Source organism: Carassius auratus, chromosome 13 (genome assembly GCF_003368295.1).
Source record: "Carassius auratus strain Wakin chromosome 13, ASM336829v1, whole genome shotgun sequence".
NCBI classification, from domain to species: Eukaryota; Metazoa; Chordata; class Actinopteri; order Cypriniformes; family Cyprinidae; genus Carassius; species Carassius auratus.
In genome coordinates, this window is record NC_039255.1 from 2,015,792 (window position 1) to 2,037,170 (window position 21,379).

The 21,379-nt window shown below is 35.2% G+C and overlaps 1 protein-coding gene across 3 annotated transcripts in view; it reads right to left on the reverse strand.

Annotated features, from left to right (window-relative positions):
• The window catches only part of LOC113112315 (gamma-aminobutyric acid receptor subunit pi-like), a 45,098-nt gene that overhangs the window by 12,678 nt on the left and 11,041 nt on the right, over nucleotides 1-21,379 (reverse strand). For 2 of the 3 annotated variants that reach the window (XM_026277764.1, XM_026277765.1), the window contains one exon: nucleotides 5,329-5,409. In XM_026277764.1, the coding sequence (XP_026133549.1) occupies nucleotides 5,329-5,372 (44 nt within the window). In that variant the 5' untranslated portion in view covers nucleotides 5,373-5,409. Of the gene's footprint in view, nucleotides 1-5,328; nucleotides 5,410-8,249; nucleotides 8,438-21,379 lie in introns of those variants that run through there. The other variant, XM_026277763.1, reaches the window with a different exon arrangement.

Below are 21,379 nucleotides of genomic sequence, written 5' to 3' on the forward strand. Positions count from 1 at the left end.
TGATGATTTGACTTTATGATCGAGTTTAAACATGGTATTTTTATAAGTTGAGGGGAACATTTCTGGTACGTTGTGCTCAAATGATGTGAAAAAACATTTGTGGTGGTACAGAAAAAAATATGCATGACCTATATGTGTATAGTGTACATATAAATGTTTTGTCGGATTATGGTTATCGCTCTGGAAAATCAGCAAGACTCATTAATCAGCAGAACAAGAACCGAACAGCAAACAACCCTGAGAAAGCGTCTGGCTGCTGCTGCGATCTGCTTTAGATCAGATTGAAATAATAATAAGAGTAACTTGAGTGAGTGCATGAGAACTGATGCTTGGCTGTATTTGTGCGGTGCATTAGAGAATCCCTCTGGATGGTTGCTATGGCAACTGCTTCTGAGGCGGGGAAAAAAGTTACATGTTTGAGGATCATTTATAGAAACGGGAGCTTAGAACCGATCCGATCAATTTAGTGCGAACCTCCCAGAAACTGCCAATTAAGTTAGAAACGTTTGCCAAGTCAAGCATCACTGTAACTAGTGCTCACACTCACAACTTCTGTGTAAACGGCATCAGTTTTAGCCATTTTTTTAATAATTTAAATATTTTTTTATATATATATATACACATGCAACTTTATTGAAACAACATATGCAAAAAAAAAAGATGTATTGAAGAGCTTTAGGTTTTGCGTGTATTTATATATATACAGTATATTACATTTGGAAATGGGTCCCTTCAGAAAATGATTTTCTGAAAAGCTTAATATAAGAAAACAGAGGTTTTTAGGTCAAAATGTGATGAGAGCCTATTGCATCATGAAACCCTGTAAGAAAGAAACAATAAATCATCATGTACAATCTCAGACAGCGCTTTCATGCGAAGCTGTATGAGTTTCACTTTAATATATGTTTGTTTAAACTGCTGGAAATGAGTTTAATTTAGGACTTGTGACTGCTGAAACCAACACCACTCGTATAAAGAGCTTCATCATTAATAAGAGGTTAATCCATGACTTCCAGTGAATTGGGACGCTCTCGAATGTGAGCGTCTTTGTGTGTCACGCAGCACACGAGTAGCTTTTAAGACTTCGTTTCACATGAATCCACCTTATCTTTGCCAGCGTGTGTCTGAAATCCCTCGCTGAGGCCGCCGGCAGTGTTTGAGATGCTTGTTCTCGGTCTGTGGGGAAACTCGCTCATTTAACATGTGTGCTTTGACAATGTTCATGATTTCGCTGTCCCAACACAGAGATCAGCTGACCGAAGCAGTGGAATCCATGTTCCACTCATGCATTTATTTAAAACGACTTACAAAAGGGAAACAAAAGCCATGCATGACAGAATAATCTAGTAGTACAGCTGGTTAAACGCTCGGTGATGTTGTGGGATCATTATTGCAAGGTAGTTTGTGTTCAAACTTTACATTTACACTGAATTTTTATATATATAAAAAAAGTAAACCTTGAAAAGATATTAATACTCATTCAACTGATCAAAAGTTGACAGTAAATACATTTATACTGTTACAAAAGATTTCTATCAGGGATGCATGATAATGGATTTTGCCGATATTTACCGGCTCATTTAGGCCGATATGCCGATATATTTCCATTAGTTTGGAAATAATACAAAGTCTCTCATGTATAGAGATTATAAAAAATGTTTTTCATTTTGGTTAGTTAAAAAAAAAAATCTTACTGCATAATTGTCATATCGGCCAATGCCGATATTTGCATTTTGATAACGTTCCGATAATATTTTGCATCCCCAATTTCTATTATTTTGAACTTATCTAACTATATTGTAATAATATCTTACTGTTTTTGCTGTATTAAATTAATTCAGCCTTGTTGAGAATTACATTTTACATTTACAATTAATAATTTAGCAGATGCTTTTATTCAAAGCAACTTATAAATTATAACAACAGAAGCAATCAGACCAACAAGAGAACAACAACAGTACACAAGTGCCATGTGCAGTATGCATAGCTTCAGTAGATACCGTGACAAACCTCCCTCTGCACACCCACACCATACATAAAGCCTACAGCATATAAAATGCTCCTCTGTTCACACAGTTCTAATGTTTTCTAGCTTTCCTTGTGGCTGCATCCATCTGGGTGTTTTAAACAAGACTGATTTGTGACCAGAGCTGAGCTGTGTGACTGTTTCTGCTACTCTTGGATCTTCTCTTGTTTTGTTCTTTCCCAGCAAATGGAAAGTGGGAGATGAAAAAGACAGAAAAATTATAATTCTGTCCCAGAAGAGTGAGAGAGAGAGACATAAAACATGACACAGACCTGTCAAGACCATAACCTCTCACACACACACACACACACACACACACACACACACACACAACACTGAACGCTTCTGAAACTGTGTGTGGGGCTTCACTAGACCTCACACAAATCAGACTTTAAAAATTAGATGGAGAAGTTTTAACTAAAACTAAAGCCATTAAAAAAATTAAAAATAAACATACTTAATAATATAAACATCCTCAAAATGAAAAATAACTGATTTTATTTTTTTAAGATTAAAAATGTCAGCTAGTTTCCAAGGCAAAATGTCTAATTTTCATTTTAATTAACCAAAATAAAATTTGAATAAAAATGAATAAAAACTAGGGATGCACAATATATTGCATTGTGCAATAAATGTTTATTTTTTATGTTGCCTGTGAAATACTGTAAATGCATCAGTTTCAAGATGCATTTAATCAAAAAATTAAGTTTTATTGGTCAATATATAGGTTATCGGTTTCCAAACATAAAAATCATTGGTTATCGGTATCGGCCTAATTTCAATATCGGTGTGTCCCTAAAAAAATAAAACTTTTTTTTTTTTCTGAATCAATTACAAATATCACAAACCAACAAAAAAATAACCAAAACATAATCTTAAAAAAAAAAACAGGATAAGTGAGATGCTAATGTTTTTCTTTGAGAGTCTTTCTCTGTTTAGCACCCAAATCAACACGCTGAAGATAAAAGACAGCCGTTTCTTTAATCTCATGCAGCATTTTTCTGATAATCACCAGATGAAATGACACGTGAAGATCAGTTTCTGTTTTTGTCTGTGTGCATGTGTCCATAATAATGTTTCCTCCAACACGCAGGACCGAAACAAAGCAAATGAGAAGTCATTCAAATTGATACCTGACGCTCTGAAGTCAATGTAATAAGATAAATAAGAATTGTAGTATTCTGCATTATTTTTGCATGCAAAAACTAACAGCACGGCCTGTGTATTTGTAGTCTGATTCATTAACAAATGACTGCGTCGATTACTTTAATAAAACACAAAATCACAAATCAATGGATTGAATGGATTGAATTGGTGCATTTCCCTTAAAGCATCATAAGCATAATCAGATCATAGAAACCACAATCTACTAAGTCAGGTCACATTTAATTATATAAATAAACGTTTGTTTCATAGCAGCTTTAATAAACAATACAATTTAGATATTAATCTTGCAAGTTCATCAATTATGAAAAGCATTTTCAGTTGCAAAGCATCTCTAATAACGGAAATAGTGTCATTAATCAGCTTAATTTAGTTTCATGTTGATTCAGTTTAGTTCAATAACAGACTCAGTGTTTCAGGAACACATTGAGGGACACAGTAAAAAAATCAAATAATGTGGTTTTCCTTAATGAAGGGGTTAAAAGGAGACATTTCAAACAAAAAGTAATAATATATTAACAGAAAAATATTAAGATTTTAATTAATAAATATTAATAATTACTTACTAAATGTATGTATACTACTTAAAATATATTTAAAGTCAGGAGAAATGCCATTATGTAAATTGGTTACCTGTAAATCTTTTATAGAAATCAACGTTCCATAATTTAGATGTGAATATTTTTTAGTATCATTAATTAAAATCACCAAATATTAAAGAGAAAACTACTAAAATGAAACAAAGTATATTTCTCTCTTATTGATGATAACCAGAGGAACGGCTGGAGAGCCTCGGGAACTAGATGAGCGTCAGAATACATCAGTCTCACGGTTACTGGATCAGGCTCAGAGACGTTCCTCGACGGAGACGATTACACGCGCCGCGAGCTCATGCACATGTGTTTGTGTGCGTGGGGAGATGTTTATCAGTCTCTGTTAACACCAGCGTCGGGGAAGCAGACTGAGAAAATGCTCCCATCATTTTCACAAAACACATTTAAGGAGTTCACTGACACCAACATCCATCTGGAATAAATTACAAGCCTTTGTTTCTGCCTAACGCACCTTTTCAAGAACTAAATCCACACTATAGATTGAGAGATTGAGAGATTAATCAATATAAAAACAAAATGCGGCTTAGTGCAATTATCGTGATGGATGGATGGATGGATGAATAGTTAAAGGATGGATGGATGGATGGATGGATAGATGGATAGATGGATAGATGGATAGATAGATAGATGGATGGATGGATAGATAGCTTTAGGGCTTCCTGTGGTTTTCCATCAAAATAAATAAAAATAAATAAAAAAAATAAAAAAAATAAAAAATGAAGACCGCTGTAAATACTAGTATTTATTTATTATGTTTATCTAATATTATTTAATATTATTCTGTCAATTTAATATTATCTATATTAATATACAATCAAACCATTTTCGTGAAATTGTCCATCCCTACAAAACAGCAAACATGGAATATATATATATTTTTTTTTTATTTATTTATTTATTTTATTTTTTTAATCAACCACAAATCTTATTTTTTTAAATCCGGATTTTTATTTTTTATTTTACACTGACATATTAAAATCGTTTTTTATATTATAATTGGTATTTTCATATTTAAGTAAGACTATTATTATTATTATTATGTCATAGCCATATTGATACTATATACATACATATATACATATATACATACACAATTCGGTCAGATCGTGTAGCCCAAAAAAAAAAAAAATTAAGCAATCCACTTTTTCCACAGATGCAATTATTTATGAGAGAAAGCAAAATTCGATTTTTCTCCCCAAATCGTGCAGCCTTATATTACACTATAAACAGTATATATTTGTTGAAACCTAATATCCAAACATCCTTCCACTAAATATTGCTTTTATTGATTTCCAGAAACATTGCACTTGAGGAATAGTTCGCCCAAACTCAGCTATCAAGATATATCTTGCACAAAACACAAAAAGAAATATGAGTGAGTATACGACAGTTCTTTTACTGAAGTGCTGAATAATTACACCCTTTAACTGTTAACATAGTATTCCAGCAGCACACACAGCACAGACTGATCTAGAAACATCAAACACGGTTACATGAGTTTGATGCATGACACAATCCTCTTACCTGCTGATGAAGAGGAGGGCAAATAAAGAGCTGAAGAAGGTCATGGTGAGAGGATGAGAGCTTCAGTGCGCTGGAGTCAATCTGGAGAAGAACAGAAGCAGGTCAGAACGACTGTAAAAGTGTCCTTACTGGTGTCAGGCAGTGTGCTTATAGCTGCTGGATGCATAAAGAGCTCATATCATACATTTCATTCATGCATCACTGTTTTTTCATATTATAAGGCATACCTATAATGTTAGTCAACATATATTGTGGCTAAAAGGTCATTTTTATCACCTTTTCTCACCCCCTCTGATCATTCAAGTTAAACAGGGATGATCATTTTAAGACATTTAGTGAGACCACATATAACAGAATTTACTCTCCTGATGTAGCCTTCTGCAAAGCATGCTGGGAACTAATGCAATTTCAGATAATGCAACAAAAATGTTTCAGGTCGTCCCAAAACGAGTGGATTAAGTAAACTTCTTTTTTACATATTTAAGTAGATTTAACAATAAAATTAGCTAGTGACAGTATGATCATCAGTTGTGTTGCTTTTGATTATTTTAAATAAATTGTGCAAGCAAATAAAATAAAACAAAATAAAATAAAATAAAATAAAATAAAATAAAATAAAATAAAATAAAATAAAGCATAATTCCTTAAATTTTAAATTTAATTCAACCAAAAAACCAACATAAATAAAATAATAAATAAAAACTTGTAAATAGCAGATTTTCCTGAAATTATATATATATATATATATATATATATATATATATATATATATATATATATATATATATATATATATATATATTAAGATGATTTCCTTAATTATATAATTCAACTGGAAACAGAAGTAAAAATGTAAAATAATAATAATAATAATAATAAATGAAATCACAACTGAAAATCAAATAAAAACATTTTAAAAATATTTCACCAATAAGCACAAATCAATAGAATGGTTTATTTGACCAGATTTATAACAAGACATCAATTAGAGGTTAAATAAACAAAGACTTCAGATATACACTCGTCTATGTTACAAAAACAAAAACCTACTCTCAAATATTATAACAAATTCCTAACAAAAATTCCAATAATTCCAAATTGCATTAATGTTTCTCTTTTAAAACAATGGCAAAAAAAAAAAGACTTGATGCACAAAGGTTGTGCAAGTAACATTACAATCGTAAACAATACCATCGAGATCCATGACAAAACACAGACTGCTGCTGAAAGACACTTTCATTCAAGCAGAACACCTCAGACAGAGATCGCTGAAGTCCAGCTGACTCGTACAGAACTGTCTGTCTGTGATTTCAGATCACAGAGAAAGTGTGTGTGAATGGTTGCCAGATTGCAGGAAGCAAGAAGCCGGGCTGAGTAACGTATCCGTTTAACAGCAAAGCTCTGATCGGGGGATTTTGTTATCTGGCAACATAAACCCTTGCATAATAGAGACTTGTACAGCAGTCGAAATGTTTTGATGTTTTAAATCAGGTGTTTGACTCTCATTCTGACGGCACCCATTCACTGCAGAGCATCCATTGATGAGACACTGATGCAGTGCTACATTTCTACAAACCTGATGAAGACACAAACTCATCCTGATCTGGGATGAACTGAGGGTGAGCACATTTTCACCACGTTTTAGTTTTATAGATTCAGTGGTTTTCAACCTGTGGTTGAAATCATTCCTCAATTGACATCTTTACAGAATTATGGTAAATCAGACTACCTCCATAATCCATAAACATATGATCTTATGACAGTGCAAAATCCCAAAGGATCTCTCATTCAAGTGTGGGCTTCGGGAGAAATAATGGATCAGCTGTCACACTTTCTGCACGATTTGTCTGCAAAGAACCCGAAGGTCAAGGCAGAGAAGCCAAAAAAGACCCACACAGCTAAAACTGGAGAAAGAGCTAGATTTATCTTCTACCTGTGGAGACATATAGAGACGGCCGTGTAGAGCGCCGTCCAGAGATACTGTTCTTCAATCAAGTCTGGAGTGCTGTGGATTATTGTGATGTTTTTATCTGCTCTCATTCTGACGGCACCCATTCACTGCAGAGCAACTGATGCAATGCTACATTTCTACAAATCTGATGAAGAAACACATTTATCCTAATCTCGGATGAACTGAGGGTGTGCACATTTCCAGCAAATTTTTTATTTCTTGCTGAACTATTCCTTTAATTGTCACACTGAAGTATGAGCAAAACAACACTAAATATATAAGTGTATACTCTACACACCACTGCCCTGATTCAGTCTCTCTCTATCTACGCATATATTATTAAACATCTCTATATGATGTTTTCCACTCTACTTTTCCCAGAACTAGTAAATCCATTCTTTAAAATGTTATTTAAATTGATCCTGTTCATCCCCAGTCCTACAAGCTGTGAGAGAAACTTCAGCACATGCACGACTATAACACTATATCAAATCTTATCTCTGGCCATAACACAAACTTATACAAACTATGTGATCTGATCAATTACAAGATGATGTGACCTGCTCCTCAGCAATTCTGGAAGAAAAACAATCTGTGCCAAAAGCAATGGAAATACATTAATCTCTAACGCGTTTCTTTCTGCTTCTTAATATCTATAGAGAACATAAGGCATGTGACGCACGTGCATATTTAAATGATATAACAATATGCAACAACATATGGACACATGTTTGCAATAGATAACTCACTAAGAACTGCGCTCTCCGTGGATGAAACTGCTCTCATGACTACAATACATCAAAACAGGATTAAACCAGAACAATATTCCACAAAGCTTCTTTCGAATCTTAACTTGGGAACATTTCGTTTGCAACTTCTTATTTAAAACGTGCTCGTGTTTCAGGTTAGAGTAACTGCGTAACACTGTACCGTCGAGTTCAGCGGAGAGCTCGAGATCCCGTTCTCTTACCTGTGGCACCGTGTAAACCCGGGCATTTCTCAGGAATATCGGGAAGAGCTGACCGACCGAGTCCACGGAGACAATGATCTTCACTCAACATCCGAAGAAAAGTAGTTCCGAGCAGGATTTGCCTCCGGTTGACGGGCGCGCGGTTGGAGCTCTGCGCTCGTGCTCGCTTCTGACGCTTCACGAGAGCTCCGTTCATTCGGTGTTCGTGATTGACAGCCGTGCTTACCATCAACGGTGACTAGTTAACCCGTTTAATCCCACTTTTTACCCAAACATCAAAATATCCAAATGACGTGTCAATAGTGGACTTTGAGAAAAATAAATAAATAAAATAAAAGGTGTATATATATATATATATATATATATATATATATATATATATATATATATATATAAAATCATCAAAGTTTTATATATCTCTGTTTGATCACATTCTATAGTTATTTTATACATAAAATCCCTTATACAACACTGTATAACACAGGAATACTGAGATGAGAGACAAAAATATATATACAACGTATTTCAAAATTGTTACATTATTGTAACATAGGTTACACACATATATATATATATATATATATATATATATATATATATATATATATATATACACACACACACACACACACACACACACACACACACACACACATTTGTAACATTTTAACTTTTAATTTAGTGACAAGACAATTTTGTTGCACTCCAAGTAAGTAAAAATAAATCCTTTTTTAAATTTAGTTATTTATTGTTTTTCTAGACTTTTTCGTCTCTATTGGATTCAGTGTGTGGCTAGCTACCAATTTTTTTTTTACTTTTAATTTAGTGCAGTATTTTATCATTGCAACATTTTAGTGCACAACCTTCACTAACAACTGCAATTGGCTTTACAGTATATGTTTAAATGTGTTTAATTATTCCACTATTGCCATCAACATGTTTACTCGTTCTATTACAACACCCAACACAACTGAATAATTGTGAATTCATATATTAATATTAGAAATATTAAATATAACGTACCAAAACTCTTTATCATATCTTTGTGTTAAGATACACTCTTAGAAAAAAGGGATCATTGGGGTTCTATATAGAACCATAGGGTTCCTTACTCAACTACAAAGAACCTTTTATGCTAAAAAGGTTCTATAATGAGAAGAAAGAACCCTTTTGGCACAAAGGTTCTTCAGGCTATTATTCATTCATATATTACATTATTCTGCAACATTTTGTATTTGTAATTAAATTATTGTTTGTAGTAACATAATATCACATTTTAATCATGCTGATTTTTGGAGAAAAACTGAAATGGCACTCTTTGTGTGATATTGATTAACCACATAAAATGATATATATACATCTTCTAACCCCCATATCTTGAATTTTGTGATCATTCACTTGCATTCATAAATGCATTTGAATACACCGAATAATGCAGTGAAAGAACGCACTCAAAATGCACGTGCACTAGTATGACATCATCATGTAACTTTACATTAGCCTAGATGCGTGCACTTTTTAGGCAAGATTTGTTTTTGAATATAATTGATACTGTTAAAAGGCACATCATTAAAACAAAAAATACGAGTTCACATATCATACCTAAACATGCTTGGAAAATGTAATTAGAACTAGCTGCCAATCCATATACAGCTATGATTCTCGAACCCCGAACTGACTCAAATGATTCGCGATCCCCAAACTGAACCAAATGATTCGCGATCCCGCTCCAAAATCCCGAACTGACTCAAATGATTCACGCTACGAACTCCCGAACTGACTCCAATGATTCGCGAACCCTCTACGAATTCTCGAACTGATTCAAATGATTCGCGATCCCGCTCCGACCTCCCGAACTGACTAAAATAATTTGCGATCCCCAAACTGATTTAAATGATTCGCGAAGCCCAAAAAGACTCAAATGATTCGCGAACCCTCTCTGAACTCTCGAACTGATTCAAATGATTCGCGATCCCGCTCGGAACTCCCGAACTGACTCAAATGATTCGCGACCCCAAACTGACGCAAATGATTCGCGAACCCCGAAAAGACTCAAATGATTCGCGAACCCTGTCCGAACTCTCGAACTGACTCAAATGATTCGCAAACCCTTTCCGAACACTTAGTACTCTAATTTCAAAACATTTACTGAAATTAAGGTACGAAAGTATGTTGTTAACAAATAAAATCTTAATATTTCCATTCCGAACTGCTTTCCACGTCGAAACATCCACGAACATAACCAGGTGAGCAGATCACTCTCACTATTTGATTGCTCTAGTCTTGATCCACTCATCATCATCATCCACCAATCAGAACACAGGAGAACTCTTTGGCCACAGCTGCTGTGCTTCAGAAGCTCTTGCAGCAGCTCAACACTGGTTTTCTCTGAGGTGGTCGGATCACATCAGATTGTGGTTAATCTTGCAGATCATGACTTATATCTACTCTTCCTCTCCCTGCAGTTTGGTAATATAAAGATTCCTCCTTTGAACTCCCAACTCTTCTGTGGGTTTTATTGTTCTGGGTCTGAATTTGGGCTCCTGGGGTCTCAAAAAAGAACGTTGGTGACAACACACTCTTAGAAAAAAGGGTTCATTGGGGTTCTATATAGAACCATAGGGTTCTTTACTCAACTCCAAAAAGGTTCTATAATGAGAAGGAAGAACCCTTTTGGCACAAAGGTTCTTCAGGCTATTATTAATTCATATATTACATTATTCTGCAACATTTTGTATTTGTTATTAAATTATTGTTTGTAACTTAATATCACATTTTAATCATGCTGATTTTTGGAGAAAAACTGAAATGGCACTCTTTGTGTGATATTGATTAACTACATAAAATGATATAAATATATAAATTTTCTAACCCCCATATCTTGAATTTTGTGATCATTCTCATGCATTCATAAATGCATTTGAATACACTGAATAATGCAGTGAAGGAACGCACTCAAAATGCACACGCGCACTAGTATGACATCATCATGTAACTTTACATTAGCCTAGATGTGTGCACTTTATAGGCAAGATTTGTTTTTTAATATACTTGATACTGTTAAAAGGCACATCATTAAAACAAAAAATAAGAGTTCACATATCACACCTAAACACGCGTGGAAAACGTAATTAGAACTAGCTACTAAATTAGTTAAAAATGCCTATCTATATACAGCTATGATCAGCTGTTCCTTCATATTGGCTGAGCTTCAATGATGTCACGGGAAAGGATGAAGCTGATTGGTTGGTTCTTGTCTCATGACCCGTGGTGCGCTTGCGGCATTTTGAAAAGTTGGATGTTTTTAGTTTTGAACTCCAAACATAAACAAAAAGAAGTAATAAAATCATTATTTTCATTAATTTTACAAAGTAAACAATTTGTTTGCATTTGCGCGAGCATATTCACGAGCGTTGTCTCGCGAGTGCAGTGCACGTTTTTTTAATTCCAGCGGTCGAGAAGAGATTGATCCCGTCTGTGACACTGCACATTTTAAAATAATTATTTACTTTATCACATTTTTTATGTAAATCTCAAAATGAGATCATGAAGCTTGCAACACCAAGGTTATGGGTTCGATTCCCAGGGAATGCATGAAATGATGACTTGCTTATACCTTGAATTCAATGTAAGCCACTTTGGATAAAAGTTTTTACAAAATGCATTGGAAATTCTGCTCGATGATGATGCACGTTCTTCAGATTTAGTTTTCTTAAAATGCGTCCTTCATGCAATATGGAAGAAAACTTTGGATGCTCTACAGATATTTAGCATTTGACTTCAGTAAATGTCAAACTCATGAAGCTGTAAGGTCTCTCTCTCTCTCTCTCTCTCTCTCTCTCTCTCTCTTCCACACTCATGCTATCATTAATCAAACTGTATACCCTTAATTGATGAAATGAGATTCAGGCCGGAATTGAAACTCACTCTGTGCTTCCTTTGAGGTTTCTGATAACGTCTTCATTTTCTCCACGAGTCTTCAGGCATGTTTAATTTAAGCAGTATGTTTGACGTTATTCGTAGATGAATTAGGGTCTATTCTCCCTAGCCTGTCCAGAAAATGAAGTGTTTGCTGTTTTACTGTTAATTAAGTGACATTAATTGTGTCATTATGTATATAACACTTAACAGAAGCTCTGGAAATTATAATCTAAACACAAGCACAGCCGCGGACGAGCACGAAATGAGATCTTTTCAGTGTTTTAGTTAGAGTTTCTTCTCACACCTGTTCCAGCAGATAATCCGTTCCTACACTGATGTTAAGCTATTCGCATTTCTAAAATCTATGAGTGTATTTATGCTACTGTAAAATAGAATAATATGCATGTCTATTTTGAATTAGACTAGTAAATTGGATCCATAAATGGGGGTTTCAAGCAATATTAAAGCTGGTGGTCCCTGTGCTGTATTCAATGCATCTTCAGCCTCAGTTTGCACTAGAATGACTAGAATGATAAATACATCACATCTGATCCGGTCCCACGCACTAATCCAGACAGACACAGGGCATCCCTATGCATTAAACATCAAAGACACTTGAGATCTCTGCTCAGATGCTGCTAAGAGGACATTTTCGGAGGGAAAGGCAGAAAACGAAGCGTCTAGCCTACATCTGCCATCTGCATCTGCTGTGACAAGAGTTTATGACGAATACAACATCATACCTTTTCCTTACATCATTTTGCTGATGATGTAATGCCGATATGTAAAATATAATATCATGGTAGCAAATGTGACACGCACAATGCAGATAATCTCAAAATCTGAGTAATGTGTCATAAAAAGCTTAAAAAGCATATATTAAAAAGCATGTTTCGTGTTTAAAATAATAACTCAAGCCAAAATATAAATTGATTAAAATGTGCTCACGCTACGAGATCAGGAGGAGTGTGTGTCTTCATCAGGTTTGTAGAAATGCAGCATTGCATCAGTGTCTCATCAATGGATGTGAATGGGTGCCGTCAGAATGAGAGTCTGATAAAAACATCACAATAATCCACAGCACTCCAGTCCATCAAGACAAAACATTAAAGTTTAGATCTGTTTAAACGCTGCTTGATCTGTGCAGATTTCTCTCCTGATTCAGACCAGAACACTTTTTCACTGGAGGAAGTGTTATTATGGATTATAGACTCTATGTGTTTGAGTTAAAATCATCTTAATGCTGGATGTGTTTCAGGTTTTGTCTTCTCCAGATGTTCACTGATGGACTGGAGTGCTGTGGATTATTGTGATGTTTTTATCAGACTCTCATTCTGACGGCACCCATTCACTGCAGAGCATCCACTGATGAGACACTGATGCAGTGCTACATTGCTACAAGATTAGAAGATATTTATTCAACGAAATTGTATATATATCACATGTATTACAAAATACGCATATACAGTAAAACATAAGACTCTGACTCTTATATAATTTGCAGTGATTCATACAAGTGGGCGGAGCTAAAGAGTTACTTTTGGCACAGTTTGCTTGTTTCAATTCTCTGATTGGTGGAGATTTCACTGCAGAATTATGGGTAATGTAGTTTTCACTGGGAATTCTGCTGTTAAACATTATTATTTTAAAATAGGTTGAAATAATGCTCAGGTCTGTCTTCAATGGTTTGTGAGTTGTTGTTAGAAATCAATTCTCTTATACAATCTTAAAAATAAAGGTTAGTTGGCATTAATTGTTCCATTGAATGAACTTAAACATCTATGGAAACTTTCCATTTCATAAAAACTTCTTTAGATTATTGAAATGTTCATAAATGTTCTGATTTGAAATACAGACAGCATCTCAGTGCACATTGATTTTCTCTGATTGATTTTTTTTTTCATAATAAAATTCAGTTTATCTATCTTTTTCACATTTTATTTTCCCAAGGCACAGATGCACCATACGTCAGAGCAAACATTCATCTCTAATTCAGCACTTTCCACTGATAATCTTCTCTCATTAGGCTCAGTGTTAGTTTACCTTTGAGACATATTTTAGTTTTTCATAATTTAGTTGATTGTACATTGTTTTACTGATTTCTTTTGGATTTTGTTATTCAAGCTGTTGGAATTGTGTTTCAATAGAAAGCACTTTAGTTGATTTTAAAATGTACTATATATATATATATATATATATATATATATTAATTTTATTGTATTTATTTTATTGTATCAAGTTTTTATTTTATTTTTTTATTATAAAATAATGTTTTAATAATATCTTAATAATTAAAATGTAATAATATGTTCATTTAATATTTAAAAAATATAGTGAAATTAATTTTAAGTATTTTTTTTCCTTTAACTATAATAACCTTGTTTGTGCTACTATTGTTTTTATGTGTCTATCTGTCTTTTATGTTCCTAAAAATGAAAAGATAGGAGTCCATTTCTGGTATTTGCTACTGTTTTTGACTTCTATCTTCAAGAGGAGAGACCTTTATCTACAAACACAGAGCTGAATCCTAAAATCTGGCATTTTAAAGACACTTACTCATCATCCCTCTGGAGATGTTTGTGGCCTCATTCAAGCTGGCATAAAAACCAGAGCGCTCAATTCAATCCTCCAAAGAAAATGAAATGTATTTAGATATATCCACAAAAAAAAAAAAATTATATATGTATATGCTGATTTTAAGCTCCACTTTATTAATATAATAAAATACCATTTATATTTTAATATAATTTTTGTTCATGAATTATCACCTGTTTTTATATTTTATTATTTGTAACCGTTATATTGTTTGTGTTTTTCTTGTCAATACTTGTTTTGTGTTTAATGCGTTGGCAATATTAGCACACTTATATAAAATGGAAATATAAAAATGAAGCGATGTGCACTTCTTAAAGGGACAGTTCTCCCAAAAATAAAAATGTCTTCCTTTTTTATTATTTTTATTATTTTTCAGTCTCCCTCAAGTTGTTCTTATGCTGTATGAGATTCTTTCTTCTGCCGAATACAAAAGATGATTATTTAAAAAATTTAATTAAGATTAAAATTAGCTTAAAACAATAAAAAAAAAGATAATAAGAAACCTTATTAAACTATTAATATAATATGGACTATTTAATATATGTACCCAATGTGAAACTTAAAAAAATGTCATTACAATGAATAAAACTGAGAATTTTGAGATTTTTTTTTTTAATGAACAAACATTCGTTAATAGAATGTTAATTCAAAGTTATGGCTTTTAATAACTCATACAGCACAAAAATAAATAAATAAATAAATAAATAAAAGTTATATATACATATAGAGAGAGTTTCGAAATACATTTACGTAAATAAATATTCTACTATTATAATTTTTTCTGTATATTTTTAAAAATACATTTTACAATTCTAAATATGAATTTATTTAGGCATTTAAAAACATATTTTGACATTTGTATATTAAAATTCAAGAAAATACATTCACATATAACACATTTGAATAACATTCAGCAAGGAAACATACTTTACACTGTAACTTGTTTTTTACAATATATAAAAATAAAAATAAAATAATTTTTCAATATTTTAACATATATATATATTTTTAAATTTTAAAACATATTTATAAATTATTAAGTCTTTAGGATTCATTTAGACTAAATCTAAAGATGAAAATTATTTTCTTGACCCTGAAATACAATTTGAAATATATATACAAAGGTTGTACTTAAATATATTTTCTATTTCAAAAATTTATTTCATTGAGCTTCACTGTTCATAAAAACAAACAAAAAGATATAAAAAATAATAAACTGAAATACATTTTACTTCATCTAGCGATTTTTTATGTTCAGAGATCATTTAAAAGTAACATTTCTATAATGTTTTCAAAATTCTAAAATGGAACGTTCCTTTAACTTATACACTATATATCATTCAAAAGTCTCATAGTTTTTGAAAGAAGTCTCTGCTTGTCACCAAGGCTGCATTTATTTGATCAAAAATACTTACAAATCTCTAAAAAATTTGAAATATTATTACTATTTCAACCAGCTGTTTTCTGTGTGAATATCTGTTAAAATGTAATATATTCAAGTGATGCGCTGCTGTATTTCCAGCATCATTCCTCCAGTCTTCAGTGTCACATGATCTTCAGAAATCAGAATAATATGAAAAATTTCTGATGATTATCAATGTTGAAAAAATTCCAGGATTTTTCTCCATTTCAATGGACACCAACGGGCTCCTTTAATATATTTCATATATAATATTTATGATACTGTTTTCTTACCTGTCTTAAGCTCAAGTTTCACAAAAAAAAAAATAAAAAAATAAAAAAATAAATAATGAACAGTACTTTTAATATAATATCCAGTTTAAATATGCCATTTAAAGCTTTGTGTGTTTGTTCCGGTGTACCGTGTGATTTTATACTCAAAACTGTGCCATGGCAAAAAAAAAAAAAAAAAAAAAAAACACGTTGGGAGACACTGATGTAGAGGAGTGTGACAAAAGCTGTGTTATGTTCTCTGTCATCTCTCATCTATGATTTCTTAGATCGGTCTCACCTCAGATCAGACAGAGAAGCACCGAACAGGACCTTCATGCTGTAACTGAGAGCCTGCTTTCAATAAAAACACTGATGCATATTCATATACATGGATTTTTTCACAGCAAAACTATACTTTTAACTTCACACAGCATCTTAAAGACTTTGGTTGAGCAGGCAGCCGCAGATGAGCCTGTGATCTGGATCTTATGTAAAACAGCACTGTCTCTTTAAATGTGAATTAGAGACTGGTTTGAGTGTTACAGTGATGCTTTAATAAGTGGGTCAGGAAAGAGAAGAGGAGGAGAAACTAGTAGATTATCTGTGTGTAAATGCACATACGAATATTCCTAAACCTACACCATAAACAGCAGCATACGCAAATATGCACCTCATCCACTCTGAATATTTTAACGTCACAGCATTTTCTCTGTAAGAACAAGATTTCTTGCTGAATTTATGCAGTATGTGTGTTCGTTTGCATGCAGCTTCTTTTTCAAATGTGGAGAACTAACACAGAGGCATTCGGTTAAAATATGCATGAATTTAAGCAACAGTATTTCACTGCAGCCATCCTGGAGAAAAACAAGAAGATGAGAGGGAACGCGTCCAAGACGTCTGCGAGGACACTGTGAGGATAAACGAGAGTAATCGAGCGCGTTCACACTGGTCTGAGATCAGCTGTGAGCAAACTGAGAAGTTAATGAACAGACACCACACAGACTGCTCACAGAAAGCATTGTTTTCATGATCAGATTCAGAACTACTTAAAGGGACAGTGCACTTAAAAAAAGATCCTGTCCTGTCGATCTATACCCAGATTTATTTGAAGTTAAATCAGTGTCTGTCTCAGTGAATGTGTCTAAAGGCACCATATTTAATTATCAATATTGCATGACTTGATATAGCAATCTGTATTATTATAGTAAATGTATATATATATATATATATATATAGTCAACATTTGAAGTGGACAAAAAGCTTTCATCAAAAAGTTGTCACAAAACCTAAAACCAAAATGTGTTTGATTAACTGTTTTGATCTGCTACACACGTATACTATTAATAAAAACTACAAAACACACACACAAACTCTCTCTCTCTCTCTCTCTCTCACACACACACACACACACTTTCTCACACTCATGCTCTCTCACACACACACACACAAACTCTCTCTCTCTCTCTCTCACACACACACACACACACACTTTCTCACACTCATGCTCTCACACACACACACACAAACTCTCTCTCTCTCTCTCTCTCACACACAAACTCTCTCTCTCTCTCTCTCTCTCTCTCACACACAAACTCTCTCTCTCTCACACACACACACACACACTTTCTCACACTCACACACACACACACACTTTCTCACACTCATGCTCTCTCTCACACTCACACACTTTCTCTCTCACACACACACACACACACACACACACACACACACTTTCTCACACTCACACACACACACACTCACTTTCTCTCTCTCTCACACACACACACACACACACACTAATAAGGGCTGTTTGTCGCTCTATCACCGGCCTGCGGCATAAAAGTCTCTTTTCTTAATATTTCACCATCACAGCGTTTCTTTCTCTTGCTGTTTGTTTCATCTTTAATCTTTTCCCCTCACACATCTCTTCCTGAAGGCCTACAGGAATATTTCATTTATCAGATTTTGCTCCTTCATAACTCAAGAGATTTATGCTATACGTCATGTTGGGATTACCAGAGTTAGGAGTTTCTGTCTAAAAACTGGAATCAGAAAACTTTAAGAACTTTGAATATTAAATGATGATGTCATGAGAGTAAATGGTCATTATTAGTTACTTTTAGATTCCCATAAAGCATTCAGTGGTCAGCATTTATTTGATCAAAAATACAGTAAAATAGTGCATTTTTTTTTACAATTTCAATCATCTGTTTTCTGAGTGAATCTGTGTTAAAGTGTAATTTATTTCTGTGATGCTCCGCTGTATTTTCACCATCATTCCTCCAGTCTTCAGTGTCACATGATCTTCAGAAATCAGAATAATATGATGATTTACTGCTCGAGAAACATTTCTGATTATTATCAATGATGCACACAGTTGTGCTGCTCAATATTTTGTGAAAATTGTGATGCATTTTATTTTTCAGGATTCACAGATGAACAGAAAATTCAAAAGAACAGCACTTATAAAATACTTGCGTCTGGCGCCGATACAGGATGGCTGTCTCCGTGACGAGCTCCGCATATGTTTTTGTGTTTTTGTTAGTTTGTCCTGTCTTTAGTTATATTCCTGCCATCAGTTTCACCAGGGAAGAACTGCTGAACATTCGGCAGAACACACCACAGGATTTTTTACCGGATTTCAATTATTCAGACGTTTTACTGAACGTTGTTATCGGAGGAGCGGCGGCGCTGATCAAGCGCTTCAGGACGCGCAGACGGGGGAAGCGAGCGGGAGCGCTCGTCAGACTCAGGAAGCGCGGATTTCGAACGCCGTTGCCTAGCATCCATCTGGCAAATCTCCGCTCTCTACCCAACAAAACGGACGAACTCCTTCTGCTTTCTCGGACTAATAAGGATTTCACACACTCTGCTGCTCTGTGTTTCACGGAAACCTGGCTGAATGACACCATACCGGACAGCGCGCTCCATCTGCCGGGCTTTCAGCTGTTTAGAGCGGATCGTGACACAGAATCAACGGGGAAATCGCGTGGTGGCGGGACATGCTTTTACATCAATGAACGGTGGTGTACAGATGTAACTGTGTTAAAGAAGACGTGCTGCTCAAATCTCGAAACACTCTTCATTAACTGCAAGCCGTTCTATTCTCCGCGGGAGTTTCACTCGTTCATTCTGGTCAGTGTTTACATCCATCCTCAAGCGCATGTGAGCTCAGCTTTACAGAAACTCGCTGATCAGATCACAGGGACAGAACAACAACACCCGGACTCTGTTTTAATCATTCTCGGGGACTTTAATAAAGCCAATCTGTCCCGTGAACTGCCAAAATACAGACAGCATGTTACTTGTCCCACAAGAGACAGTAATATATTGGATCACTGTTACACCACAATAAAGGATGCATTTCACTCTGTTCCACGAGCAGCTTTGGGACGTTCTGATCACCTTCTGGTTCATCTTATACCGTCCTACAGGCAGAAACTAAAATCAGCTAAACCTGTATCAAGGACTGTAAAAAGATGGACTAATGAAGCAGAGCAGGATTTACAATCTTGTTTTGACCTCACTGATTGGAGTGTTTTTGAAGCTGCTGCCACCGATCTGGATGAACTCACAGAGACCGTAACATCATATATCAGTTTCTGTGAGGATATGTGTATTCCTACAAAGACTCAACTAATTTACAATAATGACAAACCGTGGTTCACTGCAAAACTCAGACAGCTCCGTCAGGCCAAAGAAGATGCTTACAGGAAGGGGGACAATGTCTTGTATAAACAGGCTAAATACACACTGGAAAAAGAGATCAAAGTGGCAAAGAGGAATTATTCTGAAAAAATAAGGACTCAGTTCACTTCCAACGACTCCGCATCAGTGTGGAAAAGTCTAAAGAAGATCACCAATTACAAGACACCACCCCCCAGCACCGTAGAGAATCAACGACTGGCAGACGATCTGAACGAGTTTTACTGCAGGTTTGAAAGAACACCCATCCCCTGCCCTGAACGCCTCCCCACAAAAACATTCACACCCTTCACAACTCCTGCAACCCATCCTGAACACCTCTCCAATCAAGCACTCTCACCATTCTCACCTCCTGCATCCCCCCTCTCCCCCACACCTGCAATTCAGATCAGCGAGGATGCGGTGCGCCAGGTCTTCCGGAAGCAGAAAAGGAAAAAAGCACCAGGCCCAGATTGTGTTACACCAGCCTGTCTGAAATCCTGTGCTGACCAGCTGGCCCCCATCTTCACACAGATCTTCAACAGATCACTGGATCTGTGTGAAGTCCCTTCATGCCTCAAACGCTCCACCATCATCCCCATCCCTAAGAAACCCAAAATTACAGGTCTAAATGACTACAGGCCTGTGGCTCTAACGTCTGTAGTCATGAAGTCATTTGAAAAACTGGTGCTGGGCCACCTGAAGGACATCACTGGGCCCTTGCTGGATCCTCTTCAGTTTGCCTACAGAGCAAACAGGTCTGTGGACGATGCAGTAAACATTGGACTGCATTATGTTCTGCAACACCTAGACAGACCGGGGACTTATGTGAGGATCCTGTTTGTGGACTTCAGCTCGGCCTTCAACACGATCATCCCAAACCTCCTCCTGCCCAAACTAAATCAGCTCTCCGTGCCCACCTCCATCTGTCAGTGGATCAACAGCTTCCTGACAGACAGCCAGCAGCTAGTGAAGCTGGGAAAATACACATCCAGCACCTGTACAATCAGCACCGGAGCTCCCCAGGGCTGCGTTCTCTCCCCACTGCTCTTCTCCCTGTACACTAATGATTGCACGTCTAAGGACCCCTCTGTCAAGCTCCTGAAGTTTGCAGATGACACCACACTCATCGGCCTCATCCAGGACGGTGACGAGTCTGCTTACAGACAGGAGGTAAAAGAGCTGGCTGTCTGGTGCAGTCTCAACAACCTGGAGCTTAACACCCTCAAAACAGTGGAGATGATCGTGGACTTCAG